At 45.9% G+C, this 26,646-nt stretch overlaps 1 protein-coding gene across 1 annotated transcript in view; it reads right to left on the reverse strand.

Annotated features, from left to right (window-relative positions):
• Positions 1–26,646, reverse strand: part of SYNDIG1 (synapse differentiation inducing 1) — a 66,432-nt gene that overhangs the window by 32,615 nt on the left and 7,171 nt on the right. The window contains exon 2 of the mRNA XM_009329469.1: positions 18,958–19,095. Within this exon, the coding sequence (XP_009327744.1) occupies positions 18,958–19,095 (138 nt within the window). The remainder of the gene's footprint in view (positions 1–18,957; positions 19,096–26,646) is intronic.

Genomic DNA, 26,646 nt, shown 5'->3' on the forward strand with positions numbered 1-26,646 from the left:
AGCCCAGAAAGGCGAGATCTGTTTCAGCCTCATTTGACGCCACGTGGCATTGACTTCATTTGCATTGACAGTCCCTGGTCTCAGACCCGGGGTGATATACACAAATTACTAAAGAATATCTTAGTACTCCCCATTCTTTAAGAGAACATTGTGTCTGTCTCTAACGTGGTTTTCTTGTTTACCATTCTAAATAACAACCCGGTGGTGGCAGACAGATGAGCACGATGAACTTAAAGGTCTTTGCCATGCCTAATGTCTATGATTTTATGAGTCATTTCAGTCAGAAGAAGAGGAGATGAAATGTTTGGAGCTAAAAAGACATGACATCATGGTTCTGTTTCTTTTCTTTGATTAGTAATAAACTGAATTATGCTCAGCCACTTATCATTAACAAAAAAACTTCAACTTGCTTTCTCCAAAATACGTTTCCCCTCTCTGCTAAATCAATTCACCAGAGAAAAGCAAGAGGCTTTCTCTTGTATACGCAAAGCAGAACAATTTGGTCTTTGAGCAAGTAATAGAATTTCAGGCATCACAAACGAATCAGCAATGTCTCCGCCATACGTACATCCAAACAGCAACTAAAATACTTAACTGCAGCCTTTAGCAGCGCTTTTCATTCTGGCTGCTTAGTTGAACATCCTGTCCTGCTGGGTTGTCTCAAATGCCCTGGTGAGATCCTCTTGGCATGGCTGTTTATGCCTTTCAGAGTACTGCTCTTGCTAGCTTATTTCATTTTAAGGTGAGAAGTCAGGATTTTCCTCAGCGGACTTTATGGCACAGTGAACCTCACAGTGACACGTAATTTCACACGAAGTGGTATTCACCCGCAAAGGGGCCTGAGCTGGTTCAAGGACTCCACATCATTCACGAGCCTTTCATGGATAAGGGCTCCCGCCCCCCCCGTGCCTCTCCTTTCTTCACTGCCTTGGGTAGCACAGGAGCCCTTCCTCCCAGCACAGCCCTCTCCCTCCTGACACCTCCTAACCTCAGCCCTGCTCCAGGTCTTTGCTGCAGAAAAGGAGGATCACAACCTGCCAAGAGAGATGGAAGGAGGAGCACTGCCCATCTTCTGCTTCTCCCACGCTCCGACGCTGGTTGAAGCACTGCCTGGTTACAAGAAGGGGTTTGAGACAAAGACACAGATGGCAACCAGCTATGAGCTGCAGTTTCATCTGTAAATGCTAGCTGTGACAGTACAGGGACATTGGAGTATAACTCACCTCCTTTTGAAAGCCTACCCCTTCACTTCTTACAGCTCAGTGACCCTTGAGACTTTACGTGAGGAGAGAGGAGATGGAGCCTCCCAATGCAAGCACAGGTTGTGTTAGTTGACTTGCCCCTTTTATAGTGATTAAAAATGCTGGCAATGAGGAAAGAACTTCCCAGCTCATGTCAAGGTTGCTGCTTTGATTTTTCTTCTCTGCTTGTCTCCCAAAACAGACTCCATAGTTCTGCTATGCACATGGTGCAGAGAATAAATAAAAATAGTTACTATATATAACACAGTATTTGCTTCTATAGCTGCAGGGCTGTAAAACCAACCCCAGAGATGTCATACCTAAACATTGCATCTTACCTGGGCTTCTTGTCTTCCCTACGTTGCCAGAGCTTCCTAATCAAAATGGACAGAATTCCTTTCCCCACACATGGCCAGATTTTCCTTTTTCTCCTTAGAGAAGTCTCCCTTTGTCCTTGCTGCTTTGCACCACTAACACCAAAGCCCTTCAAACCCTTCCAGCGCTGTCCTTCATCCATTAGTTGTTGCACAGCCTGAACCCATCTCTTCCAAGTTTTCTACCACAAACTCTCCCACTCAAGCTAAAAGAGCAATTTGTTTTCAGGTGTTCACAAGCACAGGCTGAAAGTAAAAAGCAGACACCAGACACCAAATTCTGCAAGGCACCATCTTAATCTACCTCCGTGACCAAGTATGAGGATATGCTAAAATGGCAATATAGCAAGCAGGTCTCCTGTTTAAAGGAGTAGATGGCCATTTGCTCCTGCTGCTGAATAACTCTTCTGAACTATTAATGGCCAAGTAGGTTTCAGGTCTTATGATATGTGTCATCTTGTAAAAGTCCAGACATTACAACTCACCTTATCTGTACCCCCTACACACAGGCATGCCTTCCCAAATCAGTTATCCATGTCTCCAGGAGACCTCATGCTCCAAATATCATTTCTCCAGTCTCTGCAAAAGTAGGAGGGTAGGCACGTGTTGTCAGGGCTTTGAGTGTAGCAATGCGCTCTACAGTCAGGTGCTGTGGGACTGTTCCCTGTGATGATGAGGACACTGCCCTGCCTTACTGTCACCCCTGGCTCCCTGTTCCCCCTTCCCTTGTGGGGTGGCCCTGATCTTGCTGCTCCCTGATGCCTCTGAGCAAGGGAGATCACCAAGAAACTATTTTCATGGGATGAATGGAAATTTTTGTGGAAAAAAGGTATTATATAGCCTACCAAAGTTTTACCCTCAGATTTACCTATGCTTGTGGCAACAATTTGAGGTTATTCTCAGTATTGATATTAGTATAATTCCCTGCTCCATCTGGTCACCCGAAAATGGAGGCTCTGGGATCCCTAACCTGGATGCCCGAGAAAGACCTGAACTAGACAACGTTTCCATCTCTGTTCAGCAAAAGAAATACCAGGCAGGGTATCTAGTCGTCACCACTTGTAGTAGCACCAGTGCCTTCAACCTCCCAATTCTCTCCTGATTAATGACGCAGTCACACAGTGCAAAAGCGTTGTTCCCAGCAACCCATGCAGTGGTACAGAGCCACGTCCCTGCAGGAGCAGGGACAACACGCATCCTCCTGACTGTTACAACAAATGTCCCCAGACTGGACACCTAATAGGATAAGCAGCTCACATATTTGCCAGGGTTTACAAATGGTGGCATTTCTACGTTTTATCTTTGATCCTCCACATAGCAATTGCTAGGAAGAATGATCTTACTTGCTTTGCTAACAGATGCAAGCACATACGGTGAAGACTCCAGGTTGGTGAGGTATGGGCTGGTAGATTAAAAGAGAAGCTGAACATACTGGAAGGGTGATTTAATGCCAACTATACTGTCACCGCCCTGTGCTTATACTGGAGATAGCAGATGATGCACATTCTGCCAAAGAGATTTCACAGAGGTTGTGATTTTCCTTTGCAGAGAGCTATGACAGCAATCTCTCAGATTAATTAGCAATTGCTGAAATATGTCACACTTGGTAGGAGGTAAATTATTTTGGCCTTATCAAATAATTTTCAAACATGCTGTTTCCTTTGTGGTCACAGAAACATTACAGCCTCAAATCCGCAAGGGAGCTGTTACAGAGGGGGAAAAAAGTTTTTGTGATAATAGCAGCACTCTGTAACAAAACAGTGAATGCAGGGAAACAAGAATCTCTGTTCCAGGTTTCACTGTGACATTGATCACTGTGAGATTGTTCAGGTCTGGCTGACTTCCCAAAATGAGCAGAAGCAGCTATTTCTCCCAAATCACGTTATGACAAACAGCAAGACAACATAATCTTCACACATATCCTATTTCAAAAGCAAAACAGAACCCCCGCAGCTCCAACTGGAGCTGCAAGTGTGACCTGCAACGTTGAGAGAAGTTCAGATTCCCACCGCTTGACCCTTTTTTTCCTAAAGACATCCTGAACTTATAGGCTTGATGCCAAACGGTGGCATCTTTAACATCTAAAGCTAGAAACCTCAGATATGACTCTGGTGCCTGCATCGGCAAGCTTGGCCTGTACAGAGGAGATGGTTGTTTCTCTTCCTTCCCACTGTTCATGCCCTTGGCTTTTTTAAGAACTAGCCTGGACTTCCAGTTGTTGCACTCTGACAAAGGACCCGTTCGAAGGCCTTGATTGCCTTTGCTGTGCGGAAACCTTCCTGAATCCCTACTAAACACCGCACCGCCGACTGACTCTTTCCTGCCTCTTTTCTAGGGGGCCCTCTCTGACGTGCCAGGTGACCAGAGAGAACAAAAGTCTCTCGTCTTCAGTGGGTTTGCTTTTGACACTTTTTGCCTATGCAGTGGCTAATTAATACAAGGTTGCTTTTTCAATGCTGATGAATAACTCAGCAGCTTGAATCCCACTGACTTTCAAGATGATCTGTGTTCCTGTGCTTCTCTGGGATTTAAAGATAAGCAGGAAGGCCCCTGGCACCAAATGACAGGCGCTGGTCTCAGCACTCCAAGTGGCACACTTCCATGGACGTGTCCTGCCATGTCTGCTCTTCACAGGGCTCCTCAGCTCCACAGGGCTGGTCTGCTCATTTCCCCCAAGAAAAACATCTTCCTGTGTGCATCACATCATCAAAGGCAGATTTATTTCCCCTCTGACACAGCCACACTCCGGTGTCCCTGTTCCAGCTCTTCCAGCACTGTCATTTATATGGTTCTCACCCATCACCCCAGCAGCATTCAGGACAGCACAAGAGGAAAGTGAGTTCAACCTACAGATTGGCAGTGGTATAACTGCACCCAGCAGGACACTGTTTTCTCTTTCAAGCTAATTGTACCAGAGCATGCCAGTATATTTGTGCTTCCTGCAGGACAGATTACTCCCTTCTGCACATATCTGGGAAGATCTTTTCTGGTATAAAGGACATTGATACTAAGCCTGCATTACAGGGATGGGCTGCCTGAAGTATGCTGCTTAAATTAAAACAGTATAACTTCTGCTTGTAATTAATCCCTAATGGGTGTTGAAGATTGGATTGTTCATTTATCCTCGGCCACAGTAAATGGGAAATTTCCAATTCAAGGAACGCTGGACCCAAGGGGCAGAGAGAGCAACACCAAAGCGTTCAGAGCCTGACTGCAACGATAGCAACACAGGGAAAGCGAGGCTGTACCACGGCCAGAGTGTCTTAGTCATGGTCCCCTTCCAAAGTCATCCTGTAGATGCCCCTCCTTTTGTGCTCTGCAAATGAAGAGGAAGCAAGACTCAGGCTCAGCCCTTTTTGAGGCAAAGCTGTACCACAAGCCACCTCCATGTCAAATCTAGCAGAGGCACAGGCAGCCTTCAAAGGTACTTACTGCTGCTTTAGGTACTGACAGATAAAAGAAACACAACTGAAACCTGTGCCATTATTAAATGCATTAGAGGTCAAATCACCATATAAATTCAGGGGAGTACAGGTACTTCCAAGAGCAAGCAAGTGCTGTTATTGCAGTATTCCTACCACAGCTTGTTCCTGCTACCAGGAGGAACAATGTCCCCTCTCAGCGTATTGGCAAAACTGCTTGATGAGGTAAGGAACCTCCAGTAATAATGAACATTGCAGAAATTCACTGGTTTTACTCCACTCACTTTTCTTGAATACTGGAAGTGGTCATCTGCCCAAGCATGGGGTGTCCTGGGTACCCTGTGGTTATGGACGCAAGGGATCCTAGAGAAAGGCATCATCTGCAGAGAGCTGCATCATCAGGAGATGCAGGAGTGCTCTTATAACCTTTCCAAGATGAAGGCCTTTCTGCTCCTGAGACCCTGGTTCCCTCAATGAAGCTGAGCCACTGTTAAGCCCCATTTAGACACAGTGTGTATGGAGCAAGGGCTGAGTTGGGTCTCATGTTCACACAGGAATACAGGAACCCTGAACTGAGACACTCATCCTATGCCACAATGAAAAGTTGCTCCTTGAGCTTACCTAATGCCACTTCATTCTTTGTTTTCAACATTTCTGCTAAGTAACTTTAAGAAATGTATGGAGAACATAAACCTCCACTTGCAGTTCATGAGCAAAAAACAGGCAAATAATGTTACCAATTCCCCAGGCTGAATCCAATGCCCTGAAATAAAAACTTTGAGATTCCTTGCCGTTAATAAAGAAATGAAGGGGAACTAATGCTGCTCATTCCTTTTCCAGCCAGAATGCATACATGTGCTGGAAACCTCTATGATGATCTGTTTTCCAATCAGCAGATATATAAAGTGTGTATTATGTGTATTTTATTCTACAACACAGAATTTATTAGAAATGGGGGAGGGAGTCATAAGGCATCACTTTGACACAATTAGAATCAGAATATCTGAAGGCTTGAAACAAGGTTGACAGGTGGAAGAATGCTGAAGTGTTGACAGAACAAAGTGAGATACGGAAGAATAAAAGCCAATGCCCATGTGATTTAAATACTCATTATCATTATGGGAATACTGAAAACCCTGGGAAACAAGAAATTTGTGTTCACCACAATTTAGGAATAGCTCCTGAATGTCACAGGACAAGGTGGTCTTCATCAGGAAGGAAGGAAAGCTTTCAAATATAAGTGAGACATCCTGAAGACACGTCAGGAAAGGCTCAGATGATGCTCAGGGGAGTCCAGCTTAAGCTGAGCCAACCTGTCACAGCTGTGGTTCAAACTGAGACTAGGTGGATGCACTGAAACTTTAGCAAAGACAATCTGGACAGTCTTTGGACCAATGCTGTGGCAAGGTCCCATAAGGTCACTGAAGTTACTGCTTTACAATAGCTTCTGTGTAAGTGCAAGCTCCTAATTAATTGCTTAATTAGTTGTAGTCTGTAGAAACCTGCTTAGAACAATGCCATCTGTGCGACAAGGTCAAGGAATGAGAACACATTCAGCACAATTACTGAGTGTGGTGTCTTGAATGAAATCCAGAAATCCCAGTCTGGGACAATTACTATTTAAATTAGTTCAGAGGCCCACATGTCTCTCGACACCAAATCCCATTTCCTGGGTTATCACACCTGGGAGGATTTGGAAGTTACTCTGTCTGCCATTATCAGCCCAAGGACCAGCTTAAGCTTTTGTAGCATGTCCTTGCCATAGCGAAGGGAAGTGCTGGGAGCAGCTACTAGGCTCTGAACCGTGGACAGGAAATTCTCCACCAACTTTTGGTCTCCATTGTGAAGAGAGGACGTGATTCCTTCCAGAGATCCCCCATCAGATGACTGAGCAACAAAAAGTCCAAATCCCAGCCAGAGGTGGCTCCCTGAACAGACCTGGGAAGAAAAGATTTGGTCTTTCCTGCTCCCACCATCACATTTCTACACCTCTTGCTAGAGACAGCAGCCGTAAGGAGAGGTCCCTCATGGTGATACACCTTATGATACTGGGATGGACACTAACATCCATTGGCCATCTTCGGGCCTGGGAATTCTGGGTAACAGCTGGTTTGAATTGCATCCTTTCTCCTTGTCTTCATGATGGCAAAGTACTCACTCCAAGGAAGGCAGGATGAGGAACATGGTTGAGCAGGGATTGCCAATTCCATCTCTCCAGCTCAGTGCTGTGACCTCTCTTCTTTCATCCCTGGCCTCCCTCACCCTCTTGGAGGAAGCTGAGTCCCTCTGTGAACATGCATGGACTTGCATTCACCCAAGCAACCATGACTCTTTCACACTTCTTGGAAATAATACAAGAAATGCCAAGATGTGGAAATGTGATTCATAACTCATTGCTCATCGTGCCCCATAATGAGAGTATTTTAATACTAAACTGGCACAGGGGAAGGGAGAAGAAAAATTTTCACAGTATGAAAAAGTTGGTCTTTTTCCCCCCCAAGCACATAAAATACTTACATTAGTTTTATTACCAACAGAACATTAAGATCATGTGTCTTGATAGGTGCATTTTAATGTCCTGCCTACCTCTGTGGATACAGCTGGAGGCAAAGCATCCAGCAAATGTTATTGTTTAGATTAGGAAACAGTGTTTGGGAACAATGCAATAATATTAGATAATTAACTTACCTTTCACTTCTTAGAGAAAGATTTCAACCATATTAGGCACAAATGAAACAAGGGCTGGAAACAGGGTACCACAGAGACTGGTAAGAGGTAGGGTAAAGACTGTTACAGATCGAGGCCAGAGCTATTGAAGGAAGAGAGTACCTGTATACCTGTATGCCCCTGGCAGCCTGAATTTCTAGTGACTGCCTCAGGGAAGCTGTTCCTGCTGGGCTCAATATTTTGTCCAGGGTCATGGGAACAAAGTGCAATCTCTCCATCTACTTTAATGGGACAGGTTTGGGGTTTTTTTGTTGGTCTTGTTGGCTCTCAAGCTTTTTGGCTGGCACAGAGCTTAACTTTACAGAGGTCCCCCTGGACACTGCCACTAGCAACAGAAATCTGTCTTTTACTAGACAGTCTCTACTACTTAGAGACTCATTTATTTTGATACAACAGATAATCCAGTATTTATTTTAGGCTGAAGAGCATAGTCGTTACTCATGAAAATGCAGTGCCCAGTTTTAGATACAAACTGCACAGCTGAGGTAGGTCCTTTTCAGGTGGTTCTTGTAGTTCATCCCAAAATAAATATATAAAAACTTTATTTCTTTTCTGCTGTTGGGAAGTCAGTCAATTCAATGAGGAGTTACAATTGTCTGGCAGGCATCTTTGGGTGCCTAGATCACTAGACTCAAGTCTTCACTTCAAAGTGTTTTTCTGCAGCCCGTTTGAAAGAGATATATAGATTGTAATTAGAAGTGATCAATTCACTTTCCTGTGCATCCAAACAAAGTAGTAATTCAGTAGCCCTCACCAGAACAGCTGCTGAGAGATAGCAAGCTGTATATTCAAGATTAGAATATAGCCCTGGATCTCTGGTACATGATGTTGATCTCTGAGAAGAAGAAAAAAATACCTGAGTATTCTGCAGATCGATAAAAGGTTAACCTTAAGTCTTTGCTGTTGAAAACATCCGTTCATTTACTGCTGCATACATTAAACTTCAGATGTGCGTGCCTCCTTTCATTTGTTTTTGTTTTGGAAAAGGGTGCTGTCACAGTGCAAGATGAAAGAAAGGTCTATTATATAAACAGCACCCAAAGAACTACTCTAGACACACACTCTGTTCTCCTTGCCACAGGAGAATTCAAGGGAGATCATTTACCGCCTTGGATGTGAGGAGCTTCATCACGTCACCAGGCTTCTGAAGCAGCCACTGAAGCAGCATCCAAAGCTTTTTGGCTTTTCTGACAACTGAAGCAGACATTGGGATGGCCAGAATGGGGGGGACCATGTTCCATTTCCAGATCTGCAATGGTCTCTTCTTTTCTCATGCCTCTTTCAGCAGGGCGACCTACTAGGGAGGTGCAAAATCATGTGCCCTGGTTTTGCCCTTCGACTGGGAGCATGCTCCTTCTGTGTCCTCTCCTGGAATATAATCTGTCCTGGACACTGCACCTTTGCAGGTGTGAAAAATCAAGTATTTAGCTGGGACATGTGAGGATTACTAACAAAATCCCCTCCATGTCCCTGCTAACAATACTAACTCCATGTCCCTGCTAACAAAATCCATCCTTGCTGTCTAAGCTAAAAAACAGCAAAAAAACACTGCCGAAGACTAAAAAGTTGTTTAAACTTAGTGAGAATCACCTAAATGTCATGGGGCCTGAACCCCCTGATCAATTGCTGTGGAAGCTTTATTACCCTACTCTTCAGATGCCTACCCCAGACAGGTCTCTGAATGATTTTGTGAATACTACAGACACACCAAACTTAGTGGCAGGCGTGCAAGTAACCTGTTGAAGGTGCATTATTCTGCACTGAAACAATCCTCGCTGTCTCATAAGCCTGTGAAATAATGACCCAATAGATTGGCAACAAAAAGTAACAGCAGGACGAAAAGAGGATGCCAGGAGGGAATAATGTTTTATACCCTTGGAGAATGACTATATCGATACGTCTCTGGGCTCTGGCTGGCTCAGCATAATGTGCGAGGCATAGATGTCTGGCACAGAACAATTCACGTACAAAGTTTGCCATTGTGCAGGATGTTCTTGCTAATAAAAGAGACCCCTCGTCTCCTCAAACATTTTGAGTTGGTCTCTCTTCTGTCCCAAAACTTCTTTGTAATTAAACACCTGCATAATGAATTAAACTCTCCAGGGAATGTTATTTGCGAGCTACCTTTCCAATTATTTAAAATTAGCTTAAGGGCTAAAGCAATCAGGCCATTCATTAATCTAATCCCTTTTTGTAGCCGTAGTTCGTGACTTGGAAATGTGACCACAAGATCAAAAGGACAAAGAGGAATGAAGAGGAAATTATACAAGACACTTACAAAGTTCCCCGGCCCAAGACCTTACCCACAGCACACTGAAATCAGCAGCTACTGACACACAACACACTCTAAATGGCCATTTTCTTGTGTGCACAAACATCTCTCTTCTCAGGAGACGTCTACCCCGAAGGGAAAAGTCAGAACGAGCAAGGTTTACGCACACTCAAACCACTGGTTGGGAGCCAGCTCCCTCCTGGAAAGCAGAGAATTAGAGGTGCCAGTAGTTAATCAACCCCACTTCGGAGTGGCTATCACGGCCTGAGGCAGACCCTGGGGAATCAAAGGGCCACGATACATCCTCTGCCACTCCGTCCAGAACTAGGTTCTCCCTCTCCTCTGAAAGGAGCAGAAGTTGCAAACTTTGAATGTGCTGAACCATGTGACAAGCTTTTCGCAAAGCCAAGGGATGTCACCCAAATGTCCCTAATCAGGGGCCAGGGACATCCATTTCAGAGCTGCTCTTCCAAGAACAAGAGACCCAGCACTCTCACACAGCGACATATGTTCCTGGCTATCTCAGCAGGTAGTTTCTCTCTGTACCACAGTTGAGAACAGCAGCCATGTTATTTTATGCTGGCACAGACGGTGCTGTTCAGTATTCACTACCATCCTCTGCCCAGCAAGTCTGCCATCTGCCTGATGGGAGCAAGGGGAGGAGTGTGGACAGGCAGCCAGCAGCAATGTTCTGCAAAGCAGCCCTTGTGAATACAGCCTTGTCCGTGCCCTGGCCATGCACATGCTCTGCACGCCCCATGGGCTCTGCTGGCCTGGGGCATTAACCTCTGAGCATTTGCCTTTCATTCTGAGCCTGCACAGAGACACTCCGTGTCAAGCGAGAGCTCCAGCCCCACGCAAAGCTGTCCTAGTTAGGACAGAGATTATCATACCAATCTATTTAGTGCCATAGCTGCAACCACCTGCCTCATGAACATGCCCACATGCGAGCCACACTGGCAAAGAAAGCCCCTTGCAGTATTCATGCAATCTTATGTTTAATCCTTCTTAACAGGGGAAATCCCTAACCTGCCTTTCTTCAAGCAAGACCTACCTGGAGGATTAAGCTCGCCCTACCCAAGCAATTGCATCCTGTGCCATGCTCCTAAATTAACTCTGGTCCTCACAGCCTCTCTCCCACTCTCAGTTTCCCCATCCAACGCAGCATATTTCCCTCTCCTTGATGCCTTTTATTCCTCCTCAGAAAGGCTGAGGGATCCTCACTCTCACTACTGGGCAGACTGGGTGTCTGAGCCCAGGTACTGGAGGGATCCACATTGCACAGATGTGTGTGTGTATATATATGTGTGTATATAGACAGATAGATATTCTTACTAGTGGACCTCCATCCTGCTCAGACAGAGAGAGGAGCAGGAGGAGGTTGCTGGTGCTGTCTGCATTTGTTGAGTGCTGTGAATGTCTTTCTGTGATCTGTGTGGCCAGCCATGTATATATGTAGATACATGGTGTACACGGTGTATATGTGTGCTCTGTGCGTGTGTGCTTGCCACGAGTGCATCTTCAGCCTTGCTGCTGGTTGGACCTGGGGGCATGGAGTGGCAGCAGCGTCGCCCCTCTCGGGCTGCTGGATCTGGCATGACATATTTTCCTCTGACAGACTCTACCTCTGTGTCTAATGAACGTGCATGGTCAGCAGTTTACCGGGCTTCTGTCCCAGTACTCATGCTGCTCAGCCCAGGGAGACCAGTGTACCCACCACTGCTCCCTCCCCCAGGGGCAGACCCACCTCCAGGTTACTATCAGTCATGTCTACAGACCTACCAAGGGCAGAATGCCTGAGTCACATGCAAGCAGCCCCTGCCCCAACCCCATGAGTAGACAAGGTAGACAAGGGGTGAAAGCCGTTAGCTAAAAGTGACCAGCATAGGCCATGGTGCTCAGGCCTAGGCTCAAGTATAGATGCAAGTCAAAGCACAAGATATGTATGTCTGAAGAGCCATATGCAAGTACAAGACAGCTGTCTTGTGGTAGCTAAAATTATGGTGTCATTCAATGATCTTGAAGTGCTTATCCTTGCAAGCGCTGTGTTTTAACAGGAGTGCACACATATGCACTCATACAGAGAGACAGTTTGCAAGCAGAGTTGTATGAGCAGTTTGCAAGTAATGTTCACCCCACATTTCCTCATATAAAATCTTGTTTTCAATGGTTTCAAACTCTGCCAAAATTCAGGCCTGAAATCTACCATGCCAGTCCTCCACAGCTATTTCTGTGTTATGACGTGGCTGGAAGAATTCGGCTCTTTCTTAAGGTGATCACTGAGCAACGGTCCCAGAGCATACAGCTCATCCCAGCAAGAAGCTGAGCCCTGTGACACGAGGGTCTGAGAGCCATAGGCACCTAGAGGTGAAGTCATGTAGGCATGGACTGCCCCAGCATCAGTCAGGGGACCTGACCTTCTGTGTGAGTCCCTGGCTTAGCCCCCTCCTTGGTAAGACAGTTGGCAAGCCAGATCTTCCACACAGAAGTGAGCGGAGAGTTGGCATGTCAAGAAATAATAAATATTAACTGAACAGAATCTATGTTCATCAGCTGTTAAGACTGAAATGGGCTCAGAGGAACCCATAAGTCATGGTGTCTGCCATCTACCTTACAGCTGGGACACAGCCCGGTGAGCAGTGGACCTCCCAGGGCCAGGGCTCTCACGCAAGGACAACGACCGTACCGTTGGCCCTTGGCCATCTCAGCAAGACACTGGCACAGAGCTCTGCTGGGAATATTTCTGCCACAAAACTCCTTAGCAGCACCATGTGAGGAAGACCTCATTTTGACTTATTTTGACTCATTCCTGGCACAAGAGGGTTTAGTTGTCTGGAGGTTTTAGTCATAGCCTTTTACAGCTCAAAGACTACAAAGCTTCATCAGAAGGGTGCCTGCATGTGCCTGCACTCACATGCACACACAGAGCCAGACAAAGAACGCGGAGATTTGCTTTTTGATTGATCAGCACAGACAGCTCAAAGCCTTGCGTGACCAATGGCAGAGATGGGGCTGGGTAGCCCCAGAACATACCCAGTACCCGACACCCAAGCTGCGTGACCCGAAGCAACAGCCTGGCTTCAACTCTGGGATTGTGTGATTTGGTATCCTGATCCAAGACACCAAAGAAAGGACTTTTTCGTATTATATTTAAGGAGGTTAAAGCTCGTCTTCTTTTGACAGTCAGGTCTTTTGTAGAAGTGTTGCTTCTTAGTCCAAGAAATGATGCAGTGCTGAAAAATCAACAACCTCTCTTGAAGATGAAAAAGCCCGCTGTCTGCTTTGCTAGAATTGCTTCAGCAATGCTGACCAGTGTGTCTGGTAAGTATACAGCTTGGCCTGTTAACTGCACATGTAACAAGTAAAGAAAACTACTCCAAGTTTTAGGTTTTGCCTGTGCTTTTTCATCTCAGATACAAGGGAATGCAGCATCACCAGTACAGACATATGCTCATGGCTGTGCATGTCAACTTCTTTATAATCTGTTACGTTCTGTTTTCTGATGGAGAAAAGGGGGGCAGAGAGGAAAAAAAAACAGGTTGGGCTGGTAGAGCAGGGAAAGATCTTACCAGCACCACCAGCCAGTTTGGTGGAGCGTGGCAAGTCACACCGCTGCCACGTCTCATGGTTTCCCCAGTTGAGATGGGGACTATGAGCCACATTTCTAATGAATAAAGAACAGATAACACCTGACTTATTTCTCTGTCCTTTTCAGCAGTGGCTAGATGTCAAAATCTGATGCAGAAAAGCGAAGAAAGTGAAATACATTCACGTGTGCTGAGCACCTAATCCCTGGCCTCTGATAAAGGTTAAGTTCCTACTGTCTTCTCCCTCCCAGTGGGGACACAAACATTCTCTCTCTCTTCTCCCCGGTGACCACTGAAACGTGATAAAATACATTTTTTTCAAAGCCTCTATCTCTGAAAACTGGATAGAAAGTAATCAACTGGTCCAGAAGTTATCATGAAGAAAGACAAGCTACTCCTTTGCCTGATCACGTATGCCTCCTGTCTGTATGAAAACCGGAGAAAATCCTTTTACCCAGTGCGTAGTCCCTACTTTTCTTTAAAGACAATCCGAGCGATGGTATTTGGAGCTGTGCCCGCTCAAGCAATCCATGGGCTGGGGAAATAATTACAGAGCCATGCACCCTTCGATCACCGTGTGAGGGAGGTAATGACGGCACGGAGTAAGCACAGCAGATGGGAAGCGATTGCTCTCGTGCGCTTCGTCTGCTGCCTGGCAGATCTCACGTGCTGCCAGGGAGGAAAGCAGGTTTGGAGGCTATTTGAGCACCTAAGCATGCCGAGAAGTGTCCAGTGGGATTTTTCAGCTGCATGTCTATGCCAGCCTGACACAGCTCCATGGAGGTTGCACGGAAGCTGGATAGAGGTGTTGTACATACTCTTGTTTCTGTCTGGCCCAGCTGGCATGTCTCAGATGCTTTGATGGGGACTTACTGGGGGTGAAGGACTCCACATGACCACCCATGTTCCACAAGAGAGCAGGTACAGAGTGAAGCTCATTCACACCAGCACAGACTTAGGTCTCTGATAATGAATTTCTTTCTACAGGAGGGAAAGAAATGTGTGCCATGGTATTGCTCTCTTTCCTAAAAATAAATGCAGGGAGAAAAAGAGGATTCAGACAAAAAGACCTTGCAGGATTATCAGCCCCCACCAGGCAGAAATCCTGACAGGCCCCAATAAATCGTCTGATAGGTTTAATGGTAAACTTGACAAGACAAAAAGATTTTTTTTTAACTTCTTTCTCTGACTTAAGAAGCTTCAGATTTGCCTACAATCTACAAAGCTAAAGTCTTCTGTAAAAATAAAAACTGAGGTACCTGCATGACTCCAGAGGGTGGAGATTTACAAAAAAATAAACATAATGAGGTTTTTTTGATCAGACACTGTTTGTGGAGGAGAGTTCTATGGTGAAAGGCATACAACATTTACATTTTCCTCTGCAGAGGCTTCCCTGCAAACTACACAAAAACCCCTGTGACTGAGCCCTTCAGACTCAGCTATAAGCTGTTAGGAAAGTAGCTAATGCAAAAAATTGCAAGCATAAAAACTCGTATGCCCCGTTTGTAGAAAAGTGGAAAATTAGTCAATAAACACTGTCTACTGTTAAAAATCAGAGTACTCAGAGACGTTATCCCTCCTGAGAGGTTATCCTAAAGCAGTGGCCTCTGGACAGGTCACCTGAATGTCTCATGTGCGCAAAGCCCCTGTAGCTTACCTGTGCAGCTCAGGTGAGAGGGGGACCCGGAGACCACTTCGCATGATGCCAGCGTGACCAGGAGGACACCGTGTGCCTGTGAGGCAATGGGAGTCACATCCCGATCTCACAGTCCGAAGAAGCAAGCACGATGGAAGATGGGATACATGGGAAGAAAATGGCCCGGTCCTGACAGTGATTTACTGGTAGCTGAGAGAGCGAGCAGGACTGGGCAGCCACAAGCAGTGGGTGTAAGTCTCTTGTGGGAAGGAAAACGCAGATCAAAATAGGAGCAACTCAATGAGCAAGTATACAACACAGTGATGGCTTCAGGCTCTCTGTTTTACAGAGGGAAGATGAAAAGCAGCGACTCTCAGCATTGCTTGGGATAGGAAGATCACCAGGCGATGCCCTACTCATGAAAATCAGATATCCGAATGGAAAGGAACTGCTTTTGCTTTCAGACTGCATTTCTGAATCCACTGCTCCTCCCTGCTGGCTCAGCTAAACCTGATGCGCATCTTTGTTTCCACCATGCAGGCAGACCCTGCACAGCTGCATTGCTTCGATACAGATGGCCTCCAAGAAGCCCTAAGTTAGCAGCACATTGGCAAAGAGCCTTGGTGGAAAAACTAAAAGTCCCACACAGAGCAGAAATACTCCCTGCAAGGAAGCACATTGCTTTTATGGAGCACAGGGAAAAATAATCTTTCTATTTGTAAAGAGCATCTCTCAAACCTTACAACATTGATCCTTGTATAATTCTTTTGCACCATGACATAGACATATACAGCATTAAATGTACTGCCAGGTGCTGCAGGAATAAACTGAGAGCACCTGTCCCTTTGGACTGAGCTGCACTGCAAATATATCTTCTGCAAATCAGGGCGTCACCTGTAAATGCATTGCACACCTAAAGGAGACCAGGTTTTTAGAAAAGTTCACCACAAGTGCTAAATTCTGGCACAAAGAATTCTTCCACCACCTTTGAAGTTCCTAAGTGTTACAATTTTTTCCCAGACTGGGCCTTTTTAGTAGAACTACCCAGGAGACTTCTGAAAACATGAAATTTTCAAGAGCTCAAGCAGCTGCAAAAAAAAGGTTTGAATGCCAGGGCCAAGTTTTGATCTTTAGTTATAGTTCTGACTTTTGATAAAGGACGGGGAATGTTGGACTACCCTTTTGTATTAACAAGAGATCTCAAATGCTATTCAGGAGTTTAAGTTAAAGGACCTGTATAAATAGAAATCACACGCTAATAGGATGTAATGTTTTACTACCTCACATATAAAACATCATTCTGAATGGTTTATGCTCCAAAGTATGAGTTGATACCACTGTCAGTATTCGCTTAGCTAGGTGCAGGATTTCGGTGGTTTGTACCAGCTATTTTAGCCAGTTCTCAACCACTGAAGGTTTTGGCCTTAATTTGAGCTTCATTTTTCCACTGGAAAATGCCAATTTGTTGGACGTGGGGTTTTGCAGAAGTGCCGGTTTCAGTGAAGGCTGGTGGTTTCTCAGGGCCGTGATGGACCTGCTGGAGGGGAAGGCAGGCAGCGAAGGTACCTGCCTGGGAACTCAGGGAGCGGACAGACTGACGTGCTTGTGCTGGACTGGGTCGAGCAGGGGCTTGAACATCTTTCTGCGAGAGATTTGGCAAAGGAGTTCTCAGCTGATTCAGCTGTTGGAGAGAGCTAAGAGGAGAGATGGGAGGAAAGGAGCATGCCAGGGTGGCATTATTATTATTATTACCATTTTTTAGTGGGGAAAGGAGAAAAAATTTCTACTTCCAATGCAAAAACAAAAAGCAGAAGTCAAAATTCCTCAGAAACACAGTCCCTCCTCCGGCCGGATTTAGCCACAGCTTGCCTTGGTGAATCCAAGGGGTCAATTAACAAAGATTAATTTACTGCCTCTCAACCTAATAAAAGCAAAGGACCTGCCTGACCTTGCTAACAGCTCCCAGTTTTAGGCAGTCACATTCAGCAGTTCCCCATCATTATGCTAAACCAAACGAACACCCAAGTTTCCATCTTCCAGGGCCTAAATCCTTCAGCACAGTATCATCATCTTCCGCTGCCTTCGTGTGAACTTTTCCACCTTCCTTATGCTCCTATCGAGGTAGTAGCATCTTATGGATTTATGCTGGCCCCTGGGATCAGTTCACAGCTATTGTGGATGCCCTGTCCTTCGTACACTGGCTCTCAGCAGTGTCTCTTTAGCTTCTCAGCCTTACTGCTTTTTAGTACTTAATTATGTTGTTTATTTTGCATTTATTGGACTGTGCTGTGCTTTCATTGCTTAGATAAAACTAGCTAGCAATCCCCGGGCCTCCCGAAGGAATGCTACCGTGGGAAATTAATGAATGCACTATTTTCCCCAGCACGGAGCAAACACACTGCTAATAGTGACAAACTCTCAACCCTTCCTCGGCTGCAGCATTGGTGAAAAATCCTGCCTAGTCCATGCATGTGAAGAGACATGGCCATTGAAACTGCTGACAAATAGCTCCGCCTGAAGGACCAAACGACAGGATACTAAAGCACATGCGGATGCCACCCAATGCTTTACTTTTTGCTGTCATCATCATCAGGCAAATCCGTTGATCCAAACTTGAGAAATCAATAGCACTCAAACAAGGAAACTTGTTATTTTCCACTGGACAAACTTTAATTGTCTCAGAGGCTTCCAAGTCCAATGACAGACACTTCATTTAAAGCAAAAAATAGTAGTGCTGTATCTCTTTCTTTTATATTGAAGACTAGGATTCTTCTGATGTGAAGTGCCTGCTCTGGCTTGACAAATACCCAGCACTGGTAGATGTTTAGAGCAGGCAGATTAGAAAGACAGGCGAGAGGGTGAATGATTTTGGTGCTGTGGAGTACAGGCTGTAGTTTGCAACAGGCATTGCTACCACTAGCAGACAGAAATATAAGTGAACGTTTCCTTGCAGTCACTGATGAGACTTCCAGTGTGACTCCTTTTCTGTCACATTACATTATTTGCCACGCTGGGAAACTCAGTAATTACTCTGCAGGCACTTATGAAGACATACTTGTTGAAACAAATGATGGGGCATGAGGTGATTGTTAGGCACAGGCTGGAAACCAACAAGCCCGTCTCATGAAGGAAATAAACCAAAACACTGTCACTTCTCTGGTAAAAAATATTTCCATATTAAAATTGGACAAGAAGAACAGACTGAGCAATTTTTCAGGGGGAAAGGAAATGGTTCCTGGAAAGCAAATTCGCTTCTGCAAAACAGAAATTATTTTTCTGCTCCTGGAAGGATATTACCTGGTTTGCTTTTTCAGATGATCAGCTTGGGAACCAATAAATCGGTTTTCCCAATGGGAAGTCCAAGTGTTTGAGATAGCAAGGGTGTTTTCCACTCAGAATTCATGTCCACAGAAAACCCCTAGCTGGACATTGTATAACCTGACATGGAACCTGACCATTGTCAACTAAAACCTAAAATATTTTGTAGACTCCCTCAGTAAAATACCTCACAAGACAACCACCTCTATCACAGAGATAAATCAAGGTGGGGAACACACTACCCTGTTTAACCACCTCCCACTACCCTGGAGAATGTCTAGCCCATATTTGGGTCTTGGTGAACTTTCCTTGCTGGTGTGGGGTGATGGCTACTCCATGGATGCAAAACTCTGAATTAGCAGGAGACATTTTAACATTACCTCATGAGACAGGTAAAAGGCAGCAATTCCCAATGGCCAGAAGCAGCAGAGCATGGAGAACACAGTGATGCCAAGATGATCTCTTGGTGGCATCATCAGGAAATTGTCTTCGCTTTCGGTGTCACTTGAGTAATCGCTCTGGAATAGCAAGGGAGAGAGAAATGTAGAGGTGCTGGTTAATGATATAATTATTTCTCCTCTATTGTGGGCAAAGGCTGTGATCATCTGCCCATAAAACTCTCCCCAGTCACACCAGGGCAATTCCTCAACATCAAGACAGGCCTCCAGCACTCATGGTAGAAGGCTTCTGGTGACCCACCCTGGGGTCCCTACCATGCAGGGGTCTCTAGACAGGGCCAGGTCTGGAGGCACTTGTACCCTATTCATCAGGGCCCATGCACCCATTCTGCTCTGCTGTGGCTCCACAGCAACAGGACCACCCTGCCTGCCCTCCTGCAGCATCCACACCAGCTGGTGGCATCCTTCAGAAGGACTTCAGGATTGAGACTGTGGCCGTGGCACATCTCCCTCCCTGCCCTGCTGAAAGGCTCACCAGGGCACTAACACCCTGTTTTAGCAGCACCCCGAAGGGAGGCTGAGAGACCCAAACCCTTATGTCTGCACCAAAATCAAACAGGAGCGAAGTGGGAGCACAGCTCAGAGGCAGGGTTATCTCTGCAAGTGGCAGGTTGGGACTGCAGCTGCCCTGTCAGCACCAACGCTTGGGGAAGCCACCCCAGCCAGCGTCACAAAGTCAGCTCTCTTTTTCTCTCCTACTGCATGCACAGCACAGGCTAGCAGGTGGCTTCCTTACGAACACCAGGGGAATCTCCATTCCCTGACTATGTCACAGCCTCCATCGCTATTGCACGAACTTGAAAGCAAGAAATGAGAAATTACAAGAGATTTTGGTAATCACTGCAGGGAGCTGAAAAGGGCCCATTTTACATGTTCATCTTTCATGAATGAAAGAAAGCGACTCTCTAGCCAGATGGACCAGAGTGAACCTGGGTGGGTTGGCACTTCGGAAACATGTCACATATCTAATGCAGAAGGATCCGTAAGCATTGGGTGCTCTGCATCTCCCAACTCAAATGCCAGTCTTCTGGAAGGTCACTGCTCAGGTGGCCGCGAGAATGTCAGACAGACACTACCCAATGGGGACAAGGTGACAAATGTGGTGCAAACCTAAGCATAAGGAACCAAGGTAGCAAAAGCTGAAAGAGAAAAAAGCATGAGTTGCTCCAGCAGCAATGGGATGCTGCCAGATTTACAGTGTGTAGGCAGAACCACCCGCCCAGGCATGTTTCTTGGATGCCCCATGGTCAAGCTGCAGCAACCCTGACCTAGCAAAAGTTTCTTTCACGGTGATTACTAGGACTGGTCCACAGGGACCTGACTGCCCCACTGCTAGGCGAGTACAATTCTCCAGCAGAGCAGGAGTGGAAGAGAGCCTGCTCTCTGGTGGCTTCCTCCTCACCTGCAGGGAGTCCACATGCAACAACAGGCATGGAGGCTGTGGTTATTCCAGGCTTTGGAGTTACAGCTTTTGTGCAAGAAGGGCCCTGCAAAGCTTTTTAACTCACCCTGGGAGCACATCCAGCCTGAGACGAGGTGGCCAAAAATCTTCTCCAAAACCCTTTTGTAGTTGCATGTTCTTCACTGATTGTAGGAGAAATGCTGTGCAAAATCTCACTGAAAGTTAGACATCTGTGTCATGTTTAGAAACGTACCCTTTTGGGCATGGGTTTTGTGTCCCTCTTAGAAACTTAGCAGCCTTTTCAGGAGTTTTTGGCCTTTGGGCCAAAACAACTGCTAAAGTGACATTGCTCTACCAGTCAGCTCTAAGTGAGGAAACTCCTGAACAGGCTGCTAAGCATGCAAGACAGGAAAATGAACCCATGAGCAAGAAGGTAAGTTTCTAAACATGCCACTAGTGAGCCACGACTCAGAAGAACCTAGGAAATGTTCGCAGCCTAATAATATTTGAAAGACTTGGCACTGGGAAAAGGGATTGCCTCCCAAGCCGACCCATTTGGGGAACCCACCAGATGACCCATTGCTTGCTAACACGGAGAGTCTGCGTTGACAGATATTGCTGCCCAGCACCTGCCACAGACCAGAGGGGTCTGGGAGGGAGAGGTGGGGGGACCAGACAGGTCCCATGCACTGAGATTGTGTGGTGCATGTGAACACCAGCACGTAGAGCACCCCCGCCTGTGTCAGGAGTCTTGGTGCCTCAGCAGAAGTGACAAAGCTCCATTTGGCAGAAGCTCAATAAAATCCCACTTCTGAGGGGACACCTGCTGATGCTGGTGTACAGTGTTTGAGCTTGGTGACTTCCCTTTCTGCTTTAATTTTCAGAACAGGCCATGTAAGTCATTTTTAATACCAATAATCTTTCCTTTCAAGAGTCAGAGAAGAGAGGGGGAGGGAGGAAATCCACAACATCATTGCTGAAACAGTCTCTTGAAACAGTGTCCTTCCCTGAACTTCATGACAGGTAAGATACAAAAACAAAAATGCTTTTGATTTCCCAGTTCTTGGCTGAGTAGTGTGCTGGTATTGCATCTGTGGAGACTACCTGCTGATATTTCAAATTGCCTTTTCTTGCAGATGAAGGTGAAATGGGGCAAAGATTCTCTAGTTAATTTTGATCACGTGCTGAACCAGAAAATTACCAGTTATGCTGCTTTCCAAAGGGACTAACCATTCTCAGGGTGGTGGCGTCAGGACATCTCAGAGAGCGCCCATGCCGACTGGAGAGGTGGCTGTTAGATTGCAAGAGGATAATTGCGGAAGTTTTCTTTCGTTATGCTAACATAAAAACCCTTACTGGGGAAGATTAAGTCACTATAGGCTCATACTAATTGAACAGTGGAGTTATGTTGTGAATGCCATTTTGATGGGCAAAGTCCCCATAGTACACATTGGATCAGATGACCTGTCAATCACCAAGAGTGACACAATAATTCTGATCAGAAAGCCCTGACCATGTAGTCCAGATATGAACCAGCCGGGGGGGGGAAGTCATAAATCACAGAAAGAAATCCAACAGCAAAAGGTACCTCTTACCCCTTCCAGCTAAACACTCATTTCTCCAAGCAAACCTTCCTCCCTGATGTTCTCTCTCTTACAACACGATACCCAATCCTGAGCTTACCGAAAGATCCTCCCTATCCAGAAATGTTTCTGACATTGGGAAGCTTTTGACAATTTGGCTACATAGCTGGCTGTCTTCACTTGTTCCTGGTTCTGCAAGAGCTGCACCCTGACATTGGAGGAGCTGGATGTTAGGAGTGCTGAGAAGTCAGAATTACCTTCACCAATTACAGTTGCTTTGGGTTAGCAGACTAATCCTGCATAATCACTGATATTCTTGTCCACAGCACTGCTCCTTTCATATTTAAAGTCTCTTTATAAATTTACATGGAACTTTTCACAATTACATCATATTTCCACTAATCTGACTGAAAGCTTTTAATTCTTGCAGAAGTTAGGGAGTAGCATAACTAATTAATTTTGAAGGTTTGGGTGGTGAGCAAGACTGCACAGACAAACTTTTCTTTATTTAATGTTAAGGTAGATGAGTTTAAGCAATCTGAAATATCAAACTAATGTTTTTTCTTTCTACAGGTGTACCACCAGTGCATCCTCCAACCAAATAATAAGCAAGCAAAGGACAACTTGTGCAACCATTAAAAAAAACATGTGGCAAAAAGCATCCCTTTCTTGGTTGAGATATTCTGTTCATTGGCAGAGCAAAGATCCCTAATAGTTACTCTCCTAACAACTCCCAGTTACTCCAGGCTTTTTGCTGAGGTGCTAAAGACACTATCGAGTTACCCTCTTTGAAAAGAGCTATTCTATCCTGTCAGTCAGACGACACCACTGTCTTCATGATGCTAGAAAAATCTGAGGATGAAACAAGGCAAAATACATCCCGATGCAGCTGCAACCACCTAAGTGACAAGAGACAGGAGGATCACGGGGTGCCAAGGAACAGCAGCAGCAGCAGCTGACAGTCTCTTCGGGACGTTGAGGGATTCACTCCTTTTCAGACATGACATCTGGTTCCAGCAGTTTCCACTGCAATTGCACAACCACTTCTAACCACAACGCACGGAGAATATTTAGAAGGCAGCGCCTTTCCACTGCAAGTCAGGCTCTGTCTTGGAGACACATCTTTGTGCTTTAACGTGAAAGATGTAATCTCACCAAGGTCCACAGACCTTCCCCTCGCCAAGTGAGCTGCGCTCTCTGCAGCCCATGCGAGGTGCTGCTGTGAGAACAGATAACCTGTGCAAATGGCCCTGTAGCAGAAATGATACATCTCTGAAATTACTGAGCACACAGTGGGGATTTCCTGCTTCCAATGGATCCTTTGTCTCAAAAGCAGTTATTACAATGACAACAACCCTCCTCATCCTCGCTGATTACTGCTGCGTGTCCCTCACCAACACACTTGGAGTTCAGCTGAGAAGACAGCACAGGATAAAGCAATCTCAGCCTCAGTTTATCCACAAGCTGTTTTGTGGCTGTTATGACAAAGAGATGACCTCAGGAGTGCAGGCAAGACTGGAGCTACCAGGAGATCAGGCCCCAGAGGACATCTCCCCTGAGCATGAATTCCTGCAGAAAGCACAGCGCCCTGCCTAGATGAATGTTGATTACAGTGAATGACAAAGAAAGCAAGCAGCTCCTCTCTTCTCCTCTCCTCTCCTCTCCTCTCCTCTCCTCTCCTCTCCTCTCCTCTCCTCTCCTCTCCTCTCCTCTCCTCTCCTCTCCTCTCCTCTCCTCTCCTCTCCTCTCCTCTCCTCTCCCTCCCCTCCCCTCCCCTTTCCTTCCCTTTCCTTTCCCTTTCCTCCCCTTTCCCTCCCCTTTGCCCTGCCCTGCCCTGCAGGAAAAGGACCTGAAGACAATGGCCTGTTTCCCCAGAGGACTAGGTGACACCATCAGAGAAAAGGCTTTCACTCGATGAACCAGCTGGGATGCCCCCACACAAGCTCTTCGACTCTGTCTTATTTACGCAGGTTTTTCAATGGTGCACATCTCTGCAGCCCTAAAATGCATTAGGCGCAAGCGATGTGGGCAGGATATAAACTGGATTTCTGCAGAAACTGTGGATGTGACAAAGGATGAAGAGGAGAAATGAACTTTGCTGGGTTAAGGGAGGTGTTACTTCCCAGACACAGAGTGCATGGGATTTTGCAGCAGCTGAAATTTGGGTGCTAGACAATCCAACAGGATACTTTGACCTCTGTGTTCAAGGGCACTGCTTCTGACACTTCCCAAATGACCTGTGCAAGAAGTCAGCCTTGAACGTAACCACAAACGTGGCCACCCTGGAGACTGATAGGATGAAGCTTGAAACATCGATGAATTTTAGTCCATGAAATTCAACTAGCTGCTTCAGTTGATAGTAATGCTTCTTCAGCAAATGAGTGCAGAAGGGAGGGGAAAGAGAAGAGGATATGTAAGATGGGATACTGAATCACGTAGAGACCCTGTTCCTGAAAAGACCATGGCTTGGGAGCAGGAATCACCCGGCACAGAGCAAGGCTGTCTGTACACATTGTTGAACGCAGGGTGTGCACTTTGGACTGTGTTTCATGAGGCAGCAACCCCAAGAAGGACCACTAGACCAGAGTGTTCAGTCAAGAGCAAGCTGAAAATAAGCCTCCCCTGCGATGCACCACAGGAGGAACGAATGTGATCCACGGAGAGGGAAGAAAAGTTACAGTACTACAGACACATACATAATGGGTCCAGTTCTGGTACCACCATTTCCCAAGTACGTTGGAGAAATCAGGAATCAGAAGGCAGGTAAATGCGTCATGCCACAGAAATCATCTATACAGGAAGAAAGTAGAGAAGCCAACTTCACTTGTAAGATAAATTTAAGAAGCAATTTCATCACAGTCTGTAAGTGCCTGCATGAGTAGATAATTTCTGATCAGAGACAGCTCTTTCATTTGGCAGAAAAGCAGAAGAAACCCCAGCGACTGAAAGCAGAACAGATGAAGAGCAGACACAAGGTGCAGATTTTTAACAGAGATGGTGATGAACACTTTTCTGCAGGTGTAATGGATTTTCTATTACACAAAGCCCTTTCTTAAATCTAGACTAGCTATCCCTAAAAGCTATGTGCTTTACCTCAACCAAGACATTATGAGTGAACACAGGCTCTGCAGACAGCCTGCGACATACTGGAGGCTGGACTTGATGGTCACATCAAGTATTAAAATGCTAGGCACACTGGAGAAGTCAGACAACAAGGTCTGCTGTGAACCACAGCTGTCAGCAACCTTTGATGGATGTTCAGGAAACAGCCTGTTTGGTATTACTCCTTTTTTCCTTCAAAGCAACCGATTCAGCAACACGCACACACTGCATACAAAACTAATTGCTGGTATGGCCCTGTGGGATCTGCTTCAAATCCAGATGATCCAGTGGTCTGGTTTTGACAAAGACCAACACGATACGACTATAATATAATATGTACTCTGTTTCCCTCACACAATGCCTGTTTCAGTAATGCAGTTAAACATGATGCCCTATTCTGACCAGCATTCTGCATCCCTTTGCTCTTCTGCAAGCAGTCTGAGTTCACCTAAATGCAGCAGACGTCGAAGGCAGCATGCTCAATGGTAGCCCTCCCACCAAGGGCTGTAGTTTATCACTGCTCTGCCTCAACACACTTACTCATCACTGAGCAGCATCTGGCTGATGCTTACTTAAGAGGTGACGTCTCTAAAACCTGGTGCCATCATGGATTCTTCGTCCCGGTGATCTATTATTTATTTATTTTATTTTGCCTGTTTATTTATTTCTTTCTACCATTTTGAGTTTTGCAGTTGCTCCCCTTCAATTTTAAAGGTATTTAAATGATCCATAATCCACTAACCCTGACCTGGTCCAGCTCCTCTTGTTTCCCCAACTCCCAGTCTAAATTGCCTTGTCAGTCGAGCAGCCAGCCTTGCAGAATGGGCTCACAGAGGTCCCTCCTTGCTTGGAAAGCTTTTCATATAGACCCTTGCAAAACCAAAACATACCAGGGGCAAAAAACCCTGGATGCAGCTATCCAAGCCCATTCTTCCTCCTGTGCCCCTGGATTTTGATCATCTCCCTTGTGATGTTTTCTAGACACCCACAGTCAGTCTGCCTATAGCTCATCAGTAACTTGCATTCAACACATTGCCACTGGAAGGGGATTACTGCAGACAGCAATAAACAGATCCATACTAAAACAGGCCAGCTGCTACAGTCTCCTAAATCACACTCTCTCTGGGAGAGCAGTAATCACAGCCATAAAGTAAATATCCCTAATCTTTGTGTGAGTGACAGGGGCTTCCAACAACCCTTTGAATTCATGGGGAAGGCACATGTGTATCGCGGCACACTCATGCCTTTGCAGGTGGGCCAGCAGCCACCACAGAGAAGTGTCTCTCAGCAGCTTACGCTGTCAGCTGTCAAGAAGGGTAAAGCTGCGGTGAATGCAACGCACTTCATCAATGTTATTCTTTGTGGCATGAGGCATCACTGTGGGGCTCCCACTCAGGGAGAGGAAGACCTCCACTGTCTGCAGACACAAAGGTTCCTGCCAGGAGGAGCACAGCAGGTGGTCCCTGCAGCACAGATGGTCTCAACACTGCCCCTTGAGGAAGATTAGGGGGATACCCCTCCTCA

Source organism: Pygoscelis adeliae, unplaced genomic scaffold, assembly GCF_000699105.1.
Source record: "Pygoscelis adeliae isolate BGI_AS28 unplaced genomic scaffold, ASM69910v1 Scaffold118, whole genome shotgun sequence".
NCBI lineage: Eukaryota > Metazoa > Chordata > Aves > Sphenisciformes > Spheniscidae > Pygoscelis > Pygoscelis adeliae.